Source organism: Lagopus muta, chromosome 22, assembly GCF_023343835.1.
Source record: "Lagopus muta isolate bLagMut1 chromosome 22, bLagMut1 primary, whole genome shotgun sequence".
Lineage (NCBI taxonomy): Eukaryota > Metazoa > Chordata > Aves > Galliformes > Phasianidae > Lagopus > Lagopus muta.
The window spans coordinates 463,848-480,282 of record NC_064454.1 but is presented as its reverse complement, the minus strand read 5'-3'; the positions used below and the strand labels follow the sequence as shown (position 1 = coordinate 480,282).

The window sequence follows — 16,435 nt, the reverse complement described above, 5'->3', positions numbered from 1 at the left end:
AAGAGACGTTGATTTAAGAGACCTTCAGTTCTGTGGTTGTTTGGCTTCCATGCAAGAGATGGGGAGTGGGGTGCAGTGTGGGTGCACTGGGAGTGTTCTGCTCCTTCTGAGATGGGAAAGTGTGGGTGCTGTGGTGATGCAGTTGACCTCGGTTATTATTCATTTGCCTAATTCCCCCAAGAAGCTTCATTAGGAATGTTGTTTCTGCTGAAATGAGCTGCCAGGGTAGATGCAAGCAGCAGCCCAATTCAGGGGCTGTGTGGCACAGGGAAGAGGATACCCAGGGGATGCTGGCTTCCCAAAATAGACCCCTTGGTTCCCACTGGAGCGGGATTGAGGTCTCATCCCGTCAGTCCATGGAGTGACTGCTAACCTGAGCTGTCCTTGGGCTTTGATTGCTCTGCAAACTCTCTAGAAGCTGTTGGCAAATACAAAAGCAAAGGAAGAGCACAAGCTGTTGGCTCTGGATTATAAAGCCATTTGTCTGTAAAGCATCAAGCAGTGCTCAATGCTCAGCTCTGCTTTGCTATTGGAGTGTGTAATTAAGGACTTAATGGTTTTTGCTTTTTGAGTTTTCTTTTTTTGAAACATTTCTTGCAGCATTGTGCAGAAGTCAGCAGGTGATCGCAGAGCTCCTCTGGGTCAGTCTGTTCTATCAGCGTGCTGCCACTTTGGACTGCTTTCTGTTGGCATACAAAGCTCAGATGAGCAGTGTTGTTACCAGGCTGCTCTGAGGCTTCAAGAATAGTGACTGGAGACTGAGTTTGGGGATGGATGGACAGAAAATAGAGGAATTTTACAGCAAAAAGATGAGGAAACTGGTGAATTTGCAACTTTGTTCTGCGTCAGCCATGTGTTGCCTGTATTTTTTGCATTAGGAGGAAGAGAGTGTACTGGGTTAGAATTACAGAAACACTAAGGTTGCAAAGACCTCTAATGTCACCAAGCCCAACCATCAGCCCATTTCCACCCCCCCTCTCCCCCTCCGGTGCCATCAGCACAGCGATGACACACCAGGACAGCATATCAACTTTTGCCCATCTCCAGTGCAGCACCGCAATGCTCTGTGGGGCACCCATGGGCTCAGCCCATCCACCAGCACAGCGTGCTCTCTGCAGAGCTGAGCCCAGCCCCCATCCACTCTGGGGGGGCTTTGGAGTGCTCTGAGTGCTTCACACTGATTTTTCCAACCCTCAGGACCCACTGACAGTGAGGAGGAACCTGCCCCATACATGGCAGATGGTCTGATGAGCAATCAGGCTCATTGCTTGCTGGGCAGGAGGGGGAACGGCGAAGCTGAGATTAGAGAGGAAATCAAGACAGAGGTTTCTTCCGCACAGGGAGGTGTTATTATTATCATCAAAACCCCAGAGTGTTGAAAAACAATCAAACCCCGGTGGCAGCAACCTGTGCACTGCAGCAAGTGCAATCAAACGCTAAACGTGTCCTTGTCTGGGACTTGAGCCTGACATCTCCAGCTCTTGAAATTTGGGAGAAGGTAGCAATTTGGCCTCGCTGCTTATTTGTTGCTGAAGAAAAGGATTAGCAACCTTGGCACCAAGCTGTGCTTCCACTCACAGTAGGAAGCCTTCAGGGATGGAGACCCAGGACAGCGGCTCTGACTGCACTTCTGCAGACAGCTCTGAAAGAGGAGGAGATGCACCTGGCAGCTGCTTAATGAAAGCTCTGAGGGGGACCTGCAGAGCCCTTTAGCAGAGGTGTTAATTACTAATTGTGCCTGGGATAAAATGGGCTCACCCAAGCGTGGCAGGGAGCTTGCCACTGTAGAATAATGTATCTGCACCTGTAATTGATGCAGTGAACTCCAGGGATTGCAGGGAGGATGCTCTGTGAGCAGTTACACCTTTGGCTCTATGCTGGGCTGTTCCAGGTGCCACCGGGTCTCCCCTGTCCGTTGTGTCATCTGAGCTCTGCTCCTAGCATAGGGGACAACAGAGCTGCCTGGGACAGCTGCAGGGCCATTGGCAAGGATGCTGGGTGCACTGGCTGAGGGATACATTATGAAAGGAGTAACCCATAGATCACCATGATGGAGATTTACTTTTAATAAGGCAATAATTTGCTTGATGCATCACACTGCAGCCAGGCAGGGAGCAACAAGATGCTCCATCACTTCTCAATAGGCCGTCACCCTTGGGTCAGGCACCAAGGAAACAGCATCCTCCTCCCTCCCCCCGCCCCACGCTCCCCCATAGGATGTGCAGAAGGGCACAGGGTGACGCTCGTGGGCAGCTGCTGTTTGGGGATGTGCAGGAACTGCCACATTGCAGAGTGAGCAACGCTGGCAGTAAAACAACAGAACCATTCTCTGAGCAATTTGTAGCAATTAATAGCCATTCCCAGGAATGAAATGTTAATTAATTCATTCTGCGAGCCACGCTTTTATTTAAGGTATTTGTGGGTGTTCTTGGTACTTTTATTAAGCAATTAAAACACGTCCGAGAAAATATTTATCTATTTTAAGTCACTCTTAGTAAACACAATTTATATGGCAAGCAACTGCTTCATTTTGCATTGTTAATTAAAAATTGCAGCTCACTGTGCTTCCCCGGGGTGCGCTCAGTCGGAACAGCCCCTGTGTGCGCAGGGCACAGTCAGCAGGGCAGGATGCTGCTGTCACTGCATGGTGCTGGTGGAAAACAATGAATGGGAGCAGGGGAATGGCACTCCAGAACAAATCCATTCCAGCCAGAGCTTGTTGCTATGGGGAAATGCTCACTGCCCTGCAGCACTGTTGGTTGGAGGGGCCAGGATGGCACCGGCAGCCTGGGGTGCTGCCCAGCTTGGAGAGAAGGAAAGCAGCTGCGGTACCAAGTGAGCAGGCTTGCACGTTTTCACCTGACTCATCCAGGCGGCACCGAACCAGTCTGGTGTCACTTGGGAGGGCTGTTACATGACAGGGCTACAAATTCCCCTAAACAGCTTGTTCTCACATGCCATTTGTTGAAGAATTACAAGCCCTCTTGTTGCAGACAGAGGAATTTATTTGCTGCGCTGAGCTCAGCCAGATGCAGTGCACACTGGCGGTGCTGTGGGCACACAGTGCCCTCCTGCAGCTCTGTGAGCCCAGCAGAAGTGAGCGAAGTCTCATGGGAAGAAGAACAGGCTCCTGAAGCTTGCATCAAGATCTCCATTTTGAACTTTTCTCCTCTGCTGGGGTTGGTGAGGGAGATGCTGAACTGAGGGCAGTTGGTTCTGCCCCCGAAGAAACATCCCCATGGAGCTGCAGGGAGCTTGGGAACACCAAATGGAACTCATCACCTACACCCAGATGTTCTGCTTTGAGGGAGGGAGGTGGCAGCGAAATGATGGAAATGCATCAGATGGTCACACAGTCATGGGATGGATTGGCTTGGAATGGAACATGGAGGTGAATGTATGTATCTGGCACGGAGCCACGGAGGCACCTTGGCTGTGTGTAAATGCCTTCAGGATGATGCTGTGAATGGAGGAAGCACCAAATAGTGGTAGGAGAAGGGCTGGAAGCTGCAAGGTGAGGAGACACTGGGGAGAGATTACAAGGGGATGAAACAAAGGATGGAGTGAAGGTCGGAGCCCCAAACCAGCATCCCAGAGAGGCTGAAAGGGGAGGGAGCAAACGGCCAACAACTATGGTTTCATGGCAGGTGAAGATCAAGCAAGAAAATCTCCTTCGAGGCTTTGAGCCAAGCTCACCAGCACAAATTAATGAAGAGGTAGCAGAGGTGGAAATTGCAGGCTGGGCTCCCCAGATCAAAGCCAACGAGCTCTGCCCTGTGGGCTGCACCAACCTGCAAGGGGAGAGAGCAACAAGATGGGCTGGGGGAGGCCAGGCTCCCCATGCATCCTGGGGTGGTTTGGAGGATGTGTGCTGGGCAGGGTGCTGAGATGCAGACGCACTGAGCTGATGGCCTCGGGCAGGACCTGCACATCCTCTGTGTCTTTTTGGCTGCATTTTATTTACGTTCTGCTTATAAATAATTACTGAGAGGTTAATAGGTGAGCAAGGCACGTTACAGGCTTGTTAAAACCGGGAGGAATTTGCCTTCTGGCTGTCTGCGAGTGCATGGTGAGGAGCTTTACAGGAGGGTTATCAGCCATCGTTATTAAAAACCGATTTGACATTATAAAAGATCCATACTGCTTGTTCAGCCACATTGATTTAGCAGTGTTAAGGCTTGGAAAACTGGAGCAAGAACCTTGATCTCTGCTGAAGCACGAAAAATTGCTGTTTGTGACACATCTCTACGCTCGGCAAAGCTAGTTTTGCAGAAGCAATGGGTTTTGAACACGCACAGAAAGCATATCTGTTTTTCTGAGCTGCTGCTGAGCCACAGAACTTCTATCCTCTGGAAATGTGCTCCCTGCCCCCGTGGACGGGTTGGGCTGCTGCAAAACACAGTGCTGTGCATTTCAGTGGGCAACAGCAAGGTCTTGTGCTGTCAGTCGCTGTGAGGAAATGATGATCTGAGGTGATCTTCCAACCTTAATGACTCCAGGAAATGGCTGTGACCCTTTGGTGCACACAGCAAGACCCAGTGGGCTACAGAGTCTGCAAGCGCACCTGGATGGGTCAGAATCATCGAGGAGTGCAGCAGAGCTTCAGTTTCATTACATCTGGAAGGAGCAAAGCAGCACCCAAATGTGATTTACCTTTGGAGCAGTGACTGGAAGGTGTCACTTGTGCTGATTTTCCCATACCTGGAGCTTCCCTCGTCAATCACAGCCCTAAAAATCCGAGCAGCATCTCCTGATTAATTATTGAACGGGAATCCAGGGAGGAAGGCAGCGTGGGGAAGCTGGAGCAGCCAGTCAGCATCCATTAGAGGTGTGAAGATAAATGAGAAGAGAGAGCAGATAAGTGCATACAAACCAGCTTCCATCTGTGCTGCTAATACCTCTCTTCCGAGCCGCTCGTGTTACTGGCTGCAGGTGATGCCTCACAGCTCTCCTGTCCTCATCCCGTTAGGTTCACACTCGTGGGCCCTTAGGATTTGTCTGTCTGACCTCCTCTGCCCAGCACATCCCCTGTCCCCAATCATGCCACCACAGTAGAGCTGCCCTGGGCACAACATCAGCAGTTCCTCGGGGAAATCCTCTCCTTTCCAATGTGCCCATCACTCTTTTGGGGAGATTTATTATATTTTCCTCCGCTCTCTTTTCCTTTCTCCCAGGAGCGGATGGAGTTTCACACTGCATGACAGCATCTCCAGTTCTCTCCACCCGCTCCGGAGTGGCAGGTTGCCAGATGGTGCCCCGTTAGGTCACATTTGCTCATTGTTTGGCAAACAGCGGCTTAATTCAAGTGCTGAGTTGACAGCTTGTTCTCTGAGACAATTTGCAAGTTGTAGAGCTGCAAATGCCAGCTTGGCTTTCCAGGGTGATGTTATTTCAGCTGCCTTCAAGGGATGGAGTTCTTTTTCACTGGAGAAAAATAGATAGAAAGAAGAAAAGGGGAAAGGGGGTGGAAGCAGGACGAAGCTGAAAAGGTTTATAGTGTTTTTGTGGTGGGAATGCCAGCGGTGTTGGTTGGCAGGGGAGGGGCACTGCGTTCTCTACCAGCACAGGCTGTCCTCATCCCATCCCTGCTGTCACTGGCAAGCGGAAAGCAGTGCAACACCACTCTGCTTCCTCGTCCTGCAGGTGGGCGAAGAAAGGCCAGGTGATAAAGGAAGCATCCGGTGACTTCTATGAAACCATCGTGGATCACACCTTCTTCTTCGAGCCCGTCTCCTGCGAGGTCACCAACGCACTGGGCAGCACCAACATCAGCAGGACCGTGGATGTCTACTGTGAGTAACCTGCCAGAGCTGCTGGTCACAGCTGGGGGCGGCATCACCTTCCCTGAGCAGGGTTTGCTGGGCTCTCACTCCACGCGTGGGGCCGCGGTCTCCTCCTGCCTCACAGCCCCGCTGGAGGCTTCCTGGGGTCTTTAGGATTATAAGGTGCCATGGGTTGGGTGTCCCGTATGGCTGTGCCCCTTTGGTACCCCAACACCAACGGGTCTGCAGCTCCTCCTGGCGCAGTGATTGCACTGCTTTGGGGTTCTGGTGGGGTAATGCTGCTCTGCTCTGTGCAGTTGGGCCCCGGATGGCGACAGAACCACAGTCCCTGCTCGTTGACCTGGGCTCCGATGCCGTCTTCAACTGCGCCTGGACTGGGAACCCCTCCCTCACCATCGTCTGGATGAAGCGGGGCTCAGGCGTGGTAAGGGTCGCTGCAGGGCAGTGGGGCGTGAGGTTCTTCATGGTCCCCCCTGCTTTGGTGAAATTGGACACACGGTCTGATCTTGGGTGGTTCTGTGTGGAGCCAGGAGCTGGACTCAATAATCCTCATGGGGCACTTCCAGCTTGGGATGTTCTGTGATTCTGTGGCCCTGGAAGGCAATCACTGGGCGCATGCATGGGGAAATCACTGCCTTCATTGCTGAGGTGTTTTTCCCAAACCATCACAGCCTTGGGCAAGCTGAGATCTTGAGGCAGCTGAGGAATCCCACTGGGTCTGTAATCTCCTGGCTTCCCATCCCACAGTGGCAGCTGTTGTTTCTCTTGGTTATCACTGTGATTTGCACACAGGCAGTGCTTTCACACCACAAAGCTGCTGTTCCCTTTTCTCAAAGCTTTCAGAGCAGTGCAGGGAGCCACGCACAGGGGCTTCCTGACCCTCAGTACACAGCCCCAGCCGCACTCCAGCTCTCTGCTCACCCACACGTATCAGCACACAGAGATGCTTTCTCAGCTTTCATTTGGCCAATTCTGCTGGCTTGGGGCCTCCGGGCAGCTCCAGCTCAGCCCTTGGCCATGGGCACTGCGTAGCATTTTGAGAAGGAAGGGGGGGTGAGGGACTGCAGTGTGCAAAGTCCTGAGAGAGAGGTGAGGTGAACCAAGAGGAATTAGCCCCAGGGTGTGCATTTCCAGCAGGGATAATTGGAAACGCTGCTCAAAAGCCACATTATTTGCATGCCCCAATGCTGGCGTTGTGCTGACAGCTTCAGCCAGATCAGCACTTATCAAGATAACCTGAAGCTGTTAATTGCACAGCCAGGGCAGGAGGGCAGGGTGCTGCTGCCCAGGGTGCAGCTTGCCAAAGGCAGCAGAGCTTCCTCCGGCCATCCAGAGCTCTGGGGGCTGCCAGCTCTCCTGCTCAACTTCCCATCACCTGCCCTGAGATCGGCCCCCTCCTCTCTTCCAGGTCCTGAGCAATGAGAACAAGCTGACTCTCAAGTCCGTCCGCCAGGAAGATGCTGGGAAATACGTGTGCCGTGCTGTGGTGCCGCGGGTGGGCGCGGGGGAGCGCGAGGTGACACTCACTGTCAACGGTACCAATGGCTTCCCTTGGCTACTCCATCTTTGTGTCTTTGCTGTGCTGATGGGGTGGGGGGGGGTTGGATGTGATGATCTGGGTGGGTCTTCTCCATCCTTAGCGATTCAGTGATTCTATGATTCCACGACCATTCGTGGTGCTGCAGTTGGAAAGATGCCCTTGGATATTTGCTTTGGGATGCCTGGGGGGGATGGGGGATGCTCCCACCCTGCGAGCAATTTGGGCTTTGTACTCATTTCCTCGGAGAGTCGTGGGTTAAGCAAAAAAATACTGGCGTTATCTAAGGTCTGCTTGGTTCTGTATTATCAGCAGGGGTTTATTGAGTAGCTGGGAGTTGGCGTTTTAAATCTTTAATAGATTTATCTTGCAAAACCCTCGCAAGGTCGGAGAGCCTTGTTGTCTGTGCTGTACAGCTTGAGAGCTGGGAACTGAGTCTGGCTCCGAGACCGGCAGCCTAATCAGCATCTGAGGGAGCAGGCAGAACACTGAGCCCCCAGGATCTGCCCCCCACCCCGAGGGGAGCTGGGCAGCACCCTGCAGGGCCAGGGCCACCCTGCCAGGACCTGTGGCAGCCGGTGGTGAAATGTGCCTTGTGTGAAGGGAGGGCGCAGGGCAGGCTGCACAATATAAGCAGGGGATGAATTTTGCATCGTCTCTCACCTGCGTGACAAACTGGCAGGCTTCAGTCCCCACTCACTGTCAGAAAGAGAAGAAAATGAGCAGGGAAAGCAGCACAGCGTTAATTTTGAATGCGGATAACACCAGCGAGGGGAGCCAAGGGCAACACAGCAGGGGGCGAAACCCAACCACTGCCTCTGCTTGCGCTCAGCTCCGCGGCGCCTGCATGTTCCTTCCCCGCCGGCTGCTGGGTTTTAATTACAATTAAAGTATCTTGCAGAAAACAAAGCAACAAATTAACCCAAACAAAGAACCCGCTCCTTTCCTGACACCTCCCAGGCACTCTGCAGGCACATGGAAGCCTTGAGACAGAGCTGTGCAGCTGCATTCCGTGCCCAGCACAGCACCGGGGCAGCGCTGCGATGGACACTGCTGGTGCTGCATGGACCATCCCAGGGAGCATCTCCTGCAGGCACTGCACGGTGTGTCTGATACAGCTGATGAATTCTTCTGAATGCTTTTTCCACCGCTGTTTGAGAGGAGAAGTTGAACATTTAGTATTTTCAAGTGGTTTTAAATCCAGAAGGTAATTCAGTTGTCTCGAGATCACCAGGTGCCTCTCTCCATAGGCTGGGCTTTGTCACAGTGAGGCCAGTGATTCAGGCAAGGAGCAGCGGTCGTCTTGGGTGAGTCCAGCCCAAGTGGGGGCAGTGCTGGAGGGGTGTCCATCCGCCCCAGCCTGTGCCCAGTGTCCCATCCCCCCCAAATCAGCCTCAGCAGTGCAGCCCCTGCCTGCCCTCCCCACCTCCTTCCCTCCAAACCAGGGCACGAGGCCACCAGCCTGAGAGGCTGCCGATATGATTCAGAGCCTCGTTAGTGGGCAGGAGGATTATGCAAATGAGCAGCATTTGGCAGGGCCAAAGCAAGAGAGGCAAGAAGGCAGGAAGGCGCCATTGGGGCCATAATAAATCAGCGGTAGCTGGATTTATAGCCCCCATGTGTGCACAGCACCCTCCTGGCCACACACGAGCCAACCCAGGGCTTTGCAGGATTGAACCCTGCTTCCAGTTTCCAGCACCAGGATGGTTTTGTGTGCATCAATCTGAGCAGGATGGAGAGGTTGGGGCCATCCTGCCATGCTCCCCAGCCAGCAAGCTGCCTTCTCCTTTATGCGAGCCTTCAGGACAGAGCAACTAAATTGGCATCAGTGCACTAAAAATAACCACAACCAATAGCTGCAACGTTTATATCCATAGCAACGTTGTTGAAAGCCTTTCTTTTGCTGGTGGGCTGTCTCAGTACCGAGCTGTGGACCGGCAGCTCTCATAGGGAGCCTGAGCCTGGTGGAGAATCAAACACCGTCCTCGAACGCGATGAGGCTGCAGCTCTGCACTATTATTCCCAGGCATGTTCATCTCACAAATGTTCTTTAGTCATCTGCTATTATCATGATGATAAGCCTTCGACTCTGAACTCCTCGAGCAATAATAAAACCCAAAGCCGCTGGCATTTGTGCCATTTAAAATCCACTCTCCTTGGGGAAAATGATCCTTTTTATGATTATTAAGCCATTTTTCTCCGGTGTCACCCAGTCTTGGCACACCTCCAGAATTTGTAACTGATGTGCAACTGTTGAAATAGAGAGAAGACGGGTTTTTTTCATTGATTTGGACCTGCACACCCCGTTGCCACTCTGGATGCTGTTGGCTTTGGATTCATTGCCTACCAGTGGCTCATCTATACATGCTGAGCGAGCTGAGGAGCTGGGACCATCTCTCCTGTGCCACCCCCAATGTATGGCGGAGCTGGACTGGACTCTGTTCTTGTCCCCTGGAACAGCCAAAGCCTCAAGGGATCCTGGCACAGCAAAGGATAAACCAAACTCTCTGGACTTTTGGGTGGTTCTGTGTGGAGCCCGGAGTTGGGCTCAGTGATTCTTATGGTCCCATCCAGCTCAGGATGTCCAGTGGGATTCAGCCCAGCCCCTTCAGAGCGTGTGCTTCCAGGGGTGGCTGGAGGAGAGCATTCACCTTGGGAACGTGCTGAGAACATCTCAGAGAAGACTGGGCGGAAAGCAACAACAAAATGTCTTTTTTATATGTTAAAAGAGGCAGAAAAGTTTCCAGTATCACACCGGAATGTGTGATGTGTAATGGCCATCATACCCCAACTTTGGAAAGCAAGTCCTGACCTTCTGTTGTTCCCCATCACTCAGCAAGCACTGCCCATCTGCAGTGCTCACAGATGTGCAGGTGATTCCAGATGTGCAGGATACAGTGAATGTCCAGACTGTGTTTGAAGCCAGCTCCGTCCCCACTGCAGCAATCAGAGCCTTAAGGGTGCAGCACCTGGATTTGATGGGCAGCATTTTGCCCCTTCACCTTGGACAGAAGCAGTGTGGCACTGCTGGCCTCTGGTTTTCCTCATAGCATCCCTGCAAAGGAAGGATGTGGCTGCGTTGCTGCAGAGGTTGTTCAGGGAGGGTGAAACTTTGGTGCAGAAGGGAAATGTCAGTGGGCAACTGGATGCACTGAAGGAGGAAGTTCAGCCCTGCAGTGTGTTTGCACTTGGCCAGCACTGCTCTAATGCCTGCCTGCAGGTAGGTGTGATGGCAAGGCTGGTTTTCCAATGAGCCTAATGAATTCCTAAAAAGCAAAGGCACAACCTGGAGCCAGCATCCAGAACGACTGGGCTGTGACATGGTGAGAACCAGGAGCGCTGCCCCTCGCCTTTCTGCCTGCATCCCTTTTCTGCCAGCAGCAAGCCACTCATAGAAATGTAAATCTGCTGTAATTAAGAGTCTAATAAAGAGCAATTAGGATTGCAGTTCTGCCGCTGCTCCCTTGGGGTGAAAGCCTCCAGGCCATGTTCCCATCTCTGACTGCTTTCCTCTTAACCTTATTCCACAAAGGAGGACAGGGACGTTTTGGTGGTGATGAGCACCCCACATCCCTGTGTTCTCAGCATTCAACATTGCACACAAAGACCCCAGAGCACCAAAGCACATCTGCTTGTAGAGTATTAAAGAAACTATTACTAAAGCAGGTGGGTTTTTTTGACTGCAGAGTGCAGCCTGGATGCTGGTTGATATTTCCCTTTTCTGATCCTTGGTTTCTGAGGCTGAATTTCCCATGTGGGAAAGGGTCTGGGGCCCTTGGGTTGCATTTCCTGAATTATGCACCAGGCATTCCTTTCTGAGCTTCAAGGCACGGAGAAGGCAGCAGCTGGTGCCACTCAATAGTGATGTTTATTGGAGTCGAGGTCCCGGTTTGCCACTGGACCCTCTGCACCCAGGTGGCAATGCCAGCCTCGGCCAGGTGTGACTTGCTTCCTCCTGTTGTCACCAATCCCTCTCCTCTCTCCTGCAGGGCCACCCATCATCTCCAGCACGCAGACCCAGCACGCCCTGCACGGCCAGAAGGGGCAGATCAAGTGCTTCATCCGCAGCACCCCTCCGCCCGACCGCATTGTGAGTAGCACCCAGTGCACTGAGCCATGGGGTTTGGCCACGCCATGGGGAGCCCCACGGGTGGGCAAAGCGCCCGCCTTGGGCTGACCCCACTGTTGCTTGGCAGGCTTGGTCCTGGAAGGAGAACGTCCTGGAATCTGGGACCTCGGGGCGCTACACGGTGGAGACGGTCAGCACGGACGAGGGGGTCATCTCCACACTGACCATCAGCAACATCGTCCGCGCTGATTTCCAAACCATTTACAACTGCACTGCGTGGAACAGCTTCGGCTCCGACACGGAGATCATCCGGCTCAAGGAGCAAGGTGGGCACGGCCGGCGTGGGGCTGCAGGAGCGGCCAGTGCTCCGTAATGCTGTTGGGATGTCTGAGGAAGGATGAAGGAGGAACGCCCCGAGGGTCCCAACTCCCAGCAGAGGGGCAGGAGGTGGGGAAAGCCCCGCTTCACCTCTCTTAATGGAGACAGAGGGCACGCGCCAGCCTTGTGCTCCCCAACCCACAGTGCAAGGTGATGCCCATCCACCTGCAGCATCATTTGTAGCCACGGGGAAATGGGAGCAGCTGCTCCTTCCAGATCCACAGCCCTCAGGGTGTCTCAGGGTGGCTGGGGGCTCTCCATGGCAAGGGAGGGATGTGGCTCTAGGCGGCTCACTCAGCTCCTGGAGGGCCTCCAGTCCTCTTCTATTTTATTAAATGCCAGGGCAGGCAGGTGGATTGCTCTCATTAAGCCGTGATTTATAGGCAAGGCTGCCGTCCAGATTAAATCAGAGCTAAATGAACCCCTTAAAATTAGCCTTGGGTTTCTTCCAATGCAAACACAGCCAGCGGTTTCTCCGGGTCGGCTGCCAGCCAGCGGGAGCACTCGGTGTTGGCTGGGGGTCCCCACTCAGGGACATCCCTGCGGTGGGCAGGGGGACGCCGTGCGGTGGCCATCCCCTCCATCGGGCTGTGCGCTGGGAGCAGGAGGTGCTCCGAAGGCTGATGTGGGTGCCTGGGCTGTGCACGGCTGTGGACACTTGCTTTATTTTCAAACAGGTACGGAAATGAAATCAGGAGCTGGTATGCAAGCAGGTACGGAAGTGCTGAGCTGACGGTGAATGCGAATTGTCCCCAGCCGTCACGACGCCTGAGGAGCCAGCGGGGCTGTAGGGCAGCACAGGGCAGGGGATGGGGAGCCAGGGGCACCGGTCCCACTCCGCTCCATGGCGAGCTGCCCTGCCTCTCTGTGCCCCAGCGCAGCCCCGCTGCAGGGGGTGATAACGCACAACCTGCAGCAAAGGGACGGCCACGCTGAGCTGCCCCTCGACATCTCCCTCCCCACCCCTCTGGTCCATATCTCCCAGAGATCCGAACACCTCCAAAAGCCCCACAACGAGTCACTGCCTTTGGCATCAGGTCACCTGGAGAAGTGCCAGCACTTTATTGCTGGATGCTGCTGGGGCGGTTTGCAGCAGGGCGCTCGCTTCCTTGTCTGTGCTGAGTGCTTAGGGAAGAGCAGAATAGTGCCATGTGTGTCATGTCACCGATGGCCTGGCTCACAGGACAGGTGGCACAGCTAGGGAGAGGCAGGAGAGCCAGAAAGCGGAAAGCACCAGCAGAAGCTGTGTGCTGAAAGGCTCTTTGAAGTGTGAGTGGAGCCCCAGCTCGAGCAGCACAGGGTTGTGTCACTCCGCTGGTACTGAGATGGGGTTACACCTTGGGGGTCCCAAAGTCTTAAGGGAAGGATGGAGTTTTTGGTCAAAAACAGTTTTTCTCTTTGGGCTTAGAAAAGGTTCTTAGAGCTACAGGGAACTTGGCTGTGGTTACATGGACAGGAGGTGGTGAGCTCTCCCCAGTGCAGGATGGGGTCCTGCTCCCCCCCATCACAGCCACCCCATCCCTCCCAGCTGCTGTGAGCCTGGGGAGCAAGCAGGAGACCTGTGGTGACAAAGACAGAGGCAGGCTGATAGCTGCTGTGTTAACCCAGGTATCTGACACCCGCAGCTCTCTCATCATGGTCCTGGTGCCCATCTCCATCCCTCCGTGCAACCTCTCTCCCAGCCAGCTCTGATGCCATTTCTCTTTCTTAGCAATATCACCAGGCTGTCTTCTTTTGCACTTTGCACCCACAGCACTTGAGAGGCAGCCATTCATCCAATAAACAACGTGGCCCCACTGGAAGCAACAGCTCCTTGGCTCCCTCCTCCCTGCACACGGGGGAAACTGAGGCACAGAGAGGTCAGCGCTGCCCCAGTTGCAGCAAATGGCAGAGCTGCGCACTGCGCTCCCTGGGCTCTCACCACCCATAGGGACGCGGTGCTGCAGGGGTGCAGGAAAGGACCCCAATCCCTCCCCATCACCGAACCGATGGCCGGGACGGGTCCTGAGCTGGGGAGAGCCGCCCATTGCCTTCAGCCCCACTCATCTGTGCTCTCCTTCCTCTTGCAGAGTCGGTGCCGATGGCGGTGATCATCGGGGTGGCCGTGGGGGCCGGCGTGGCATTCCTGGTGCTGATGGCCACCATCGTCGCCTTCTGCTGCGCCCGCTCCCAGCGAAGTAAGTGCAGGGCGAGCGCAAACGGCCAAATGCAAAGGCCAACCATGCTCCCACTGATGGGCAGGGAGCACTGCGGGTTTGTCTCCTTTGCCATCCCCTTCTCTTCCACCGCTGGGGCATCATATCGGCATCAATTCCATTGCGGTGAGGTCAGAGGTAGAGAGACAGCAGAGTGCTTCTGTGCGGTGGGGACTCATTTTGTACCTGGCTGCTGCAGATTCCTCTCTCAGGACAAATTTCAGAGTTCTGTGGCATCAGTTAAACAACAGCCTGCAAACAGAGCATTCCTGTGGGAGGGATGCAGCGACCGACCATAACTCTGGGGTGGCATCTCCTGCTGAGGACGCAGCAGAACGGAGGCTGGAGGCCGTTTGTCTTCTGGAAAAGAAAGGGAAAAAAGGCTTTATGGCACATCTGGTGTTGTATTGCTGGTGACAGAACGGCCCGGTGTTATTTAAGGGCAGCGCTCCTGGGGGGAGGAGGTGCAAGACAGTAATTAGCTTTTCCCTGTGATTGAATTCAGAGGCTCCTGCACCAGGAGTGCCATCCCAGCCAAAAACAAAGGCACAGGAAAGCAATAGGGGCCTCTCAGCACAACCCTGAGGCGCGGGGCAGCCGGCCGTGGGCAAGAGCAATGCTGAGTGGAGATGGGCTGAGCCCAGGACGGAGCCTCAGAGCGCTGAGCTGGGGGCTGCTCGGGTCTCGGGTTCACATCCATCCCCGGTTTTCACTTCGGATCCGTGCTGTTGTTTCTCCTCCCACTGCTCGCCTAGTTTTTCAAAAGGAACTTCTTCAAAGCATGCCTGACACCTTCCGGGCAGCTGCGTGACAGCGGCGCTGCATTGGGCCTCGCGCCCCAAGCGCTGCCTGCGCTCCGTCCATCACTTGGCCTTTCCTTTCTGTAGCTGCACCCCACGGCTGGAGGAGCCCTTCTGGGCCCAGCTCTGCCTGCTGGGCTGGGTCAGGGTGGACCCTGGGGATGTGTGGCTGCCTGGAGCTGAGCTCTTCTCCCTCTCTGCCCAGATCTGAAAGGAGTGGTTTCTGCCAAGAATGACATCCGCGTGGAGATCGTGCACAAGGAGCCGTCCTCGGGCAGGGAGACGGAGGAGCACCCCACCATCAAGCAGCTGATGGTAAGGACTTCCTTCCCCTCAGTGTGAGAACCTCACCGTGCTCTCCTGGCCGCACTGGAGATGTCAGTAAGTGCCGAAGCAGTGCGTGCAGATGGTAGTTTGCCTGGGGAAGCAGCAGGGAATGGATGAGCTGGGGGTGACGGTGGGGTGAGCCTGGCTGCCTTCACTGGTGCTGCTGGGTTGGTGTGGGAGGTGACAAGCACAAGCTGAACACAAACTGTGGGATCACAGAGTCGTTAGGCTTTGAAAAGACCTCTGAGATCACTGAATCCACCCCTATCATGCCCACTAAACGACTGCTTTCTCTTTCCCCCTTTCTCTTTCCCCCTTTCTTTTCCCTAAGAATCACACTTGCGTTGGTTGTTCTGCAGCCATCTGTGACCTGCAGGCTCTGTGCTTCTCACAAATAATTATTCATGCGTCTGTAGGTTCGTTAACACCTTAGGAGACTCGTCATGCTGGCTGATTTGCATTTGTTCAGGTTATCTCAGCACGATCCCCAGTGCTACAGGTGGAGGGAAGGCTGCCAGCCCAAAAAGCAAACAGGTCACCCAGCGCAGTGTGCGGCGCCACGCACCCACATCAGCACAGCCGCTCTGGGACCCGACCACGGGCAATCCCCATTGAAACCCTGTTGGCTCCTGTAACGAACCCAAAGAAATTAAGATCCGCTCTGCAGGATCCGCCAGCCCCGATGAAAGCGGTGCCATTTGGAGTGCTCAGCACGCGGCGAATTAGGGAGCACTGCTCATAATTAGGCACTATTTCTGGGCAGTGCACAACCTTGAGGCGTCCCCTCAATGCTTCAGAAAAGCCAGAGTGGTGCTCTGCAGCAGGGCAGCTTTGCAGCAGGGGAAACTGAGGCACAGCAGGGATTGAAACTAGATGATCATTGTGGTCCTTTCCAACCCAGCCCATTGTATGATTCTATCACAAGGTGCCACTGGGCTCATCCTTTGGGGCCGCACCACTGTCCCAGGCCAGGTCCTCAGCACCTCCAGACGTAGGCAGGATCAGATTCTCCCTGGGAAAGCCTTTGGGCTGTCGCTGGGCCCTGTGCTGCAGGCACAGCAGCTCTGGATGGGCTGCTCCCATTCCACCAGCGCCTCTCATGGGCATTCCTTCTTTCAAGCAAAACTCAGGTACTTTAATTTATTGCATTTAATAGCTGCATCAAAGGCTTTCAGAAGATGAAGAGAAAGTGCTGGAGGGTACATTTCCACAACCACTTACCTTTTTAAAAAAGGGAAAAAAATAAAACCAGGAGAGTAACCCTCAGGGGCGCAGCATTGGGGCTCCGTGCCCAGAATCCAGTGGCCAGAGCTGCACAATCGATGCGAGCTGAGATAAAAGGCAGC

At 54.2% G+C, this 16,435-nt stretch overlaps 1 protein-coding gene across 4 annotated transcripts in view; it reads left to right on the top strand.

Moving 5' to 3' along the window:
* Positions 1-16,435, top strand: part of KIRREL3 (kirre like nephrin family adhesion molecule 3) — a 235,421-nt gene that overhangs the window by 217,221 nt on the left and 1,765 nt on the right. For 3 of the 4 annotated variants that reach the window (XM_048968578.1, XM_048968581.1, XM_048968579.1), the window contains 8 exons: positions 5,644-5,792; positions 6,080-6,207; positions 7,192-7,318; positions 11,310-11,410; positions 11,517-11,715; positions 12,445-12,480; positions 13,837-13,944; positions 14,968-15,077. In XM_048968578.1, the coding sequence (XP_048824535.1) occupies positions 5,644-5,792; positions 6,080-6,207; positions 7,192-7,318; positions 11,310-11,410; positions 11,517-11,715; positions 12,445-12,480; positions 13,837-13,944; positions 14,968-15,077 (958 nt within the window). The remainder of the gene's footprint in view (positions 1-5,643; positions 5,793-6,079; positions 6,208-7,191; positions 7,319-11,309; positions 11,411-11,516; positions 11,716-12,444; positions 12,481-13,836; positions 13,945-14,967; positions 15,078-16,435) is intronic. The other variant, XM_048968580.1, reaches the window with a different exon arrangement.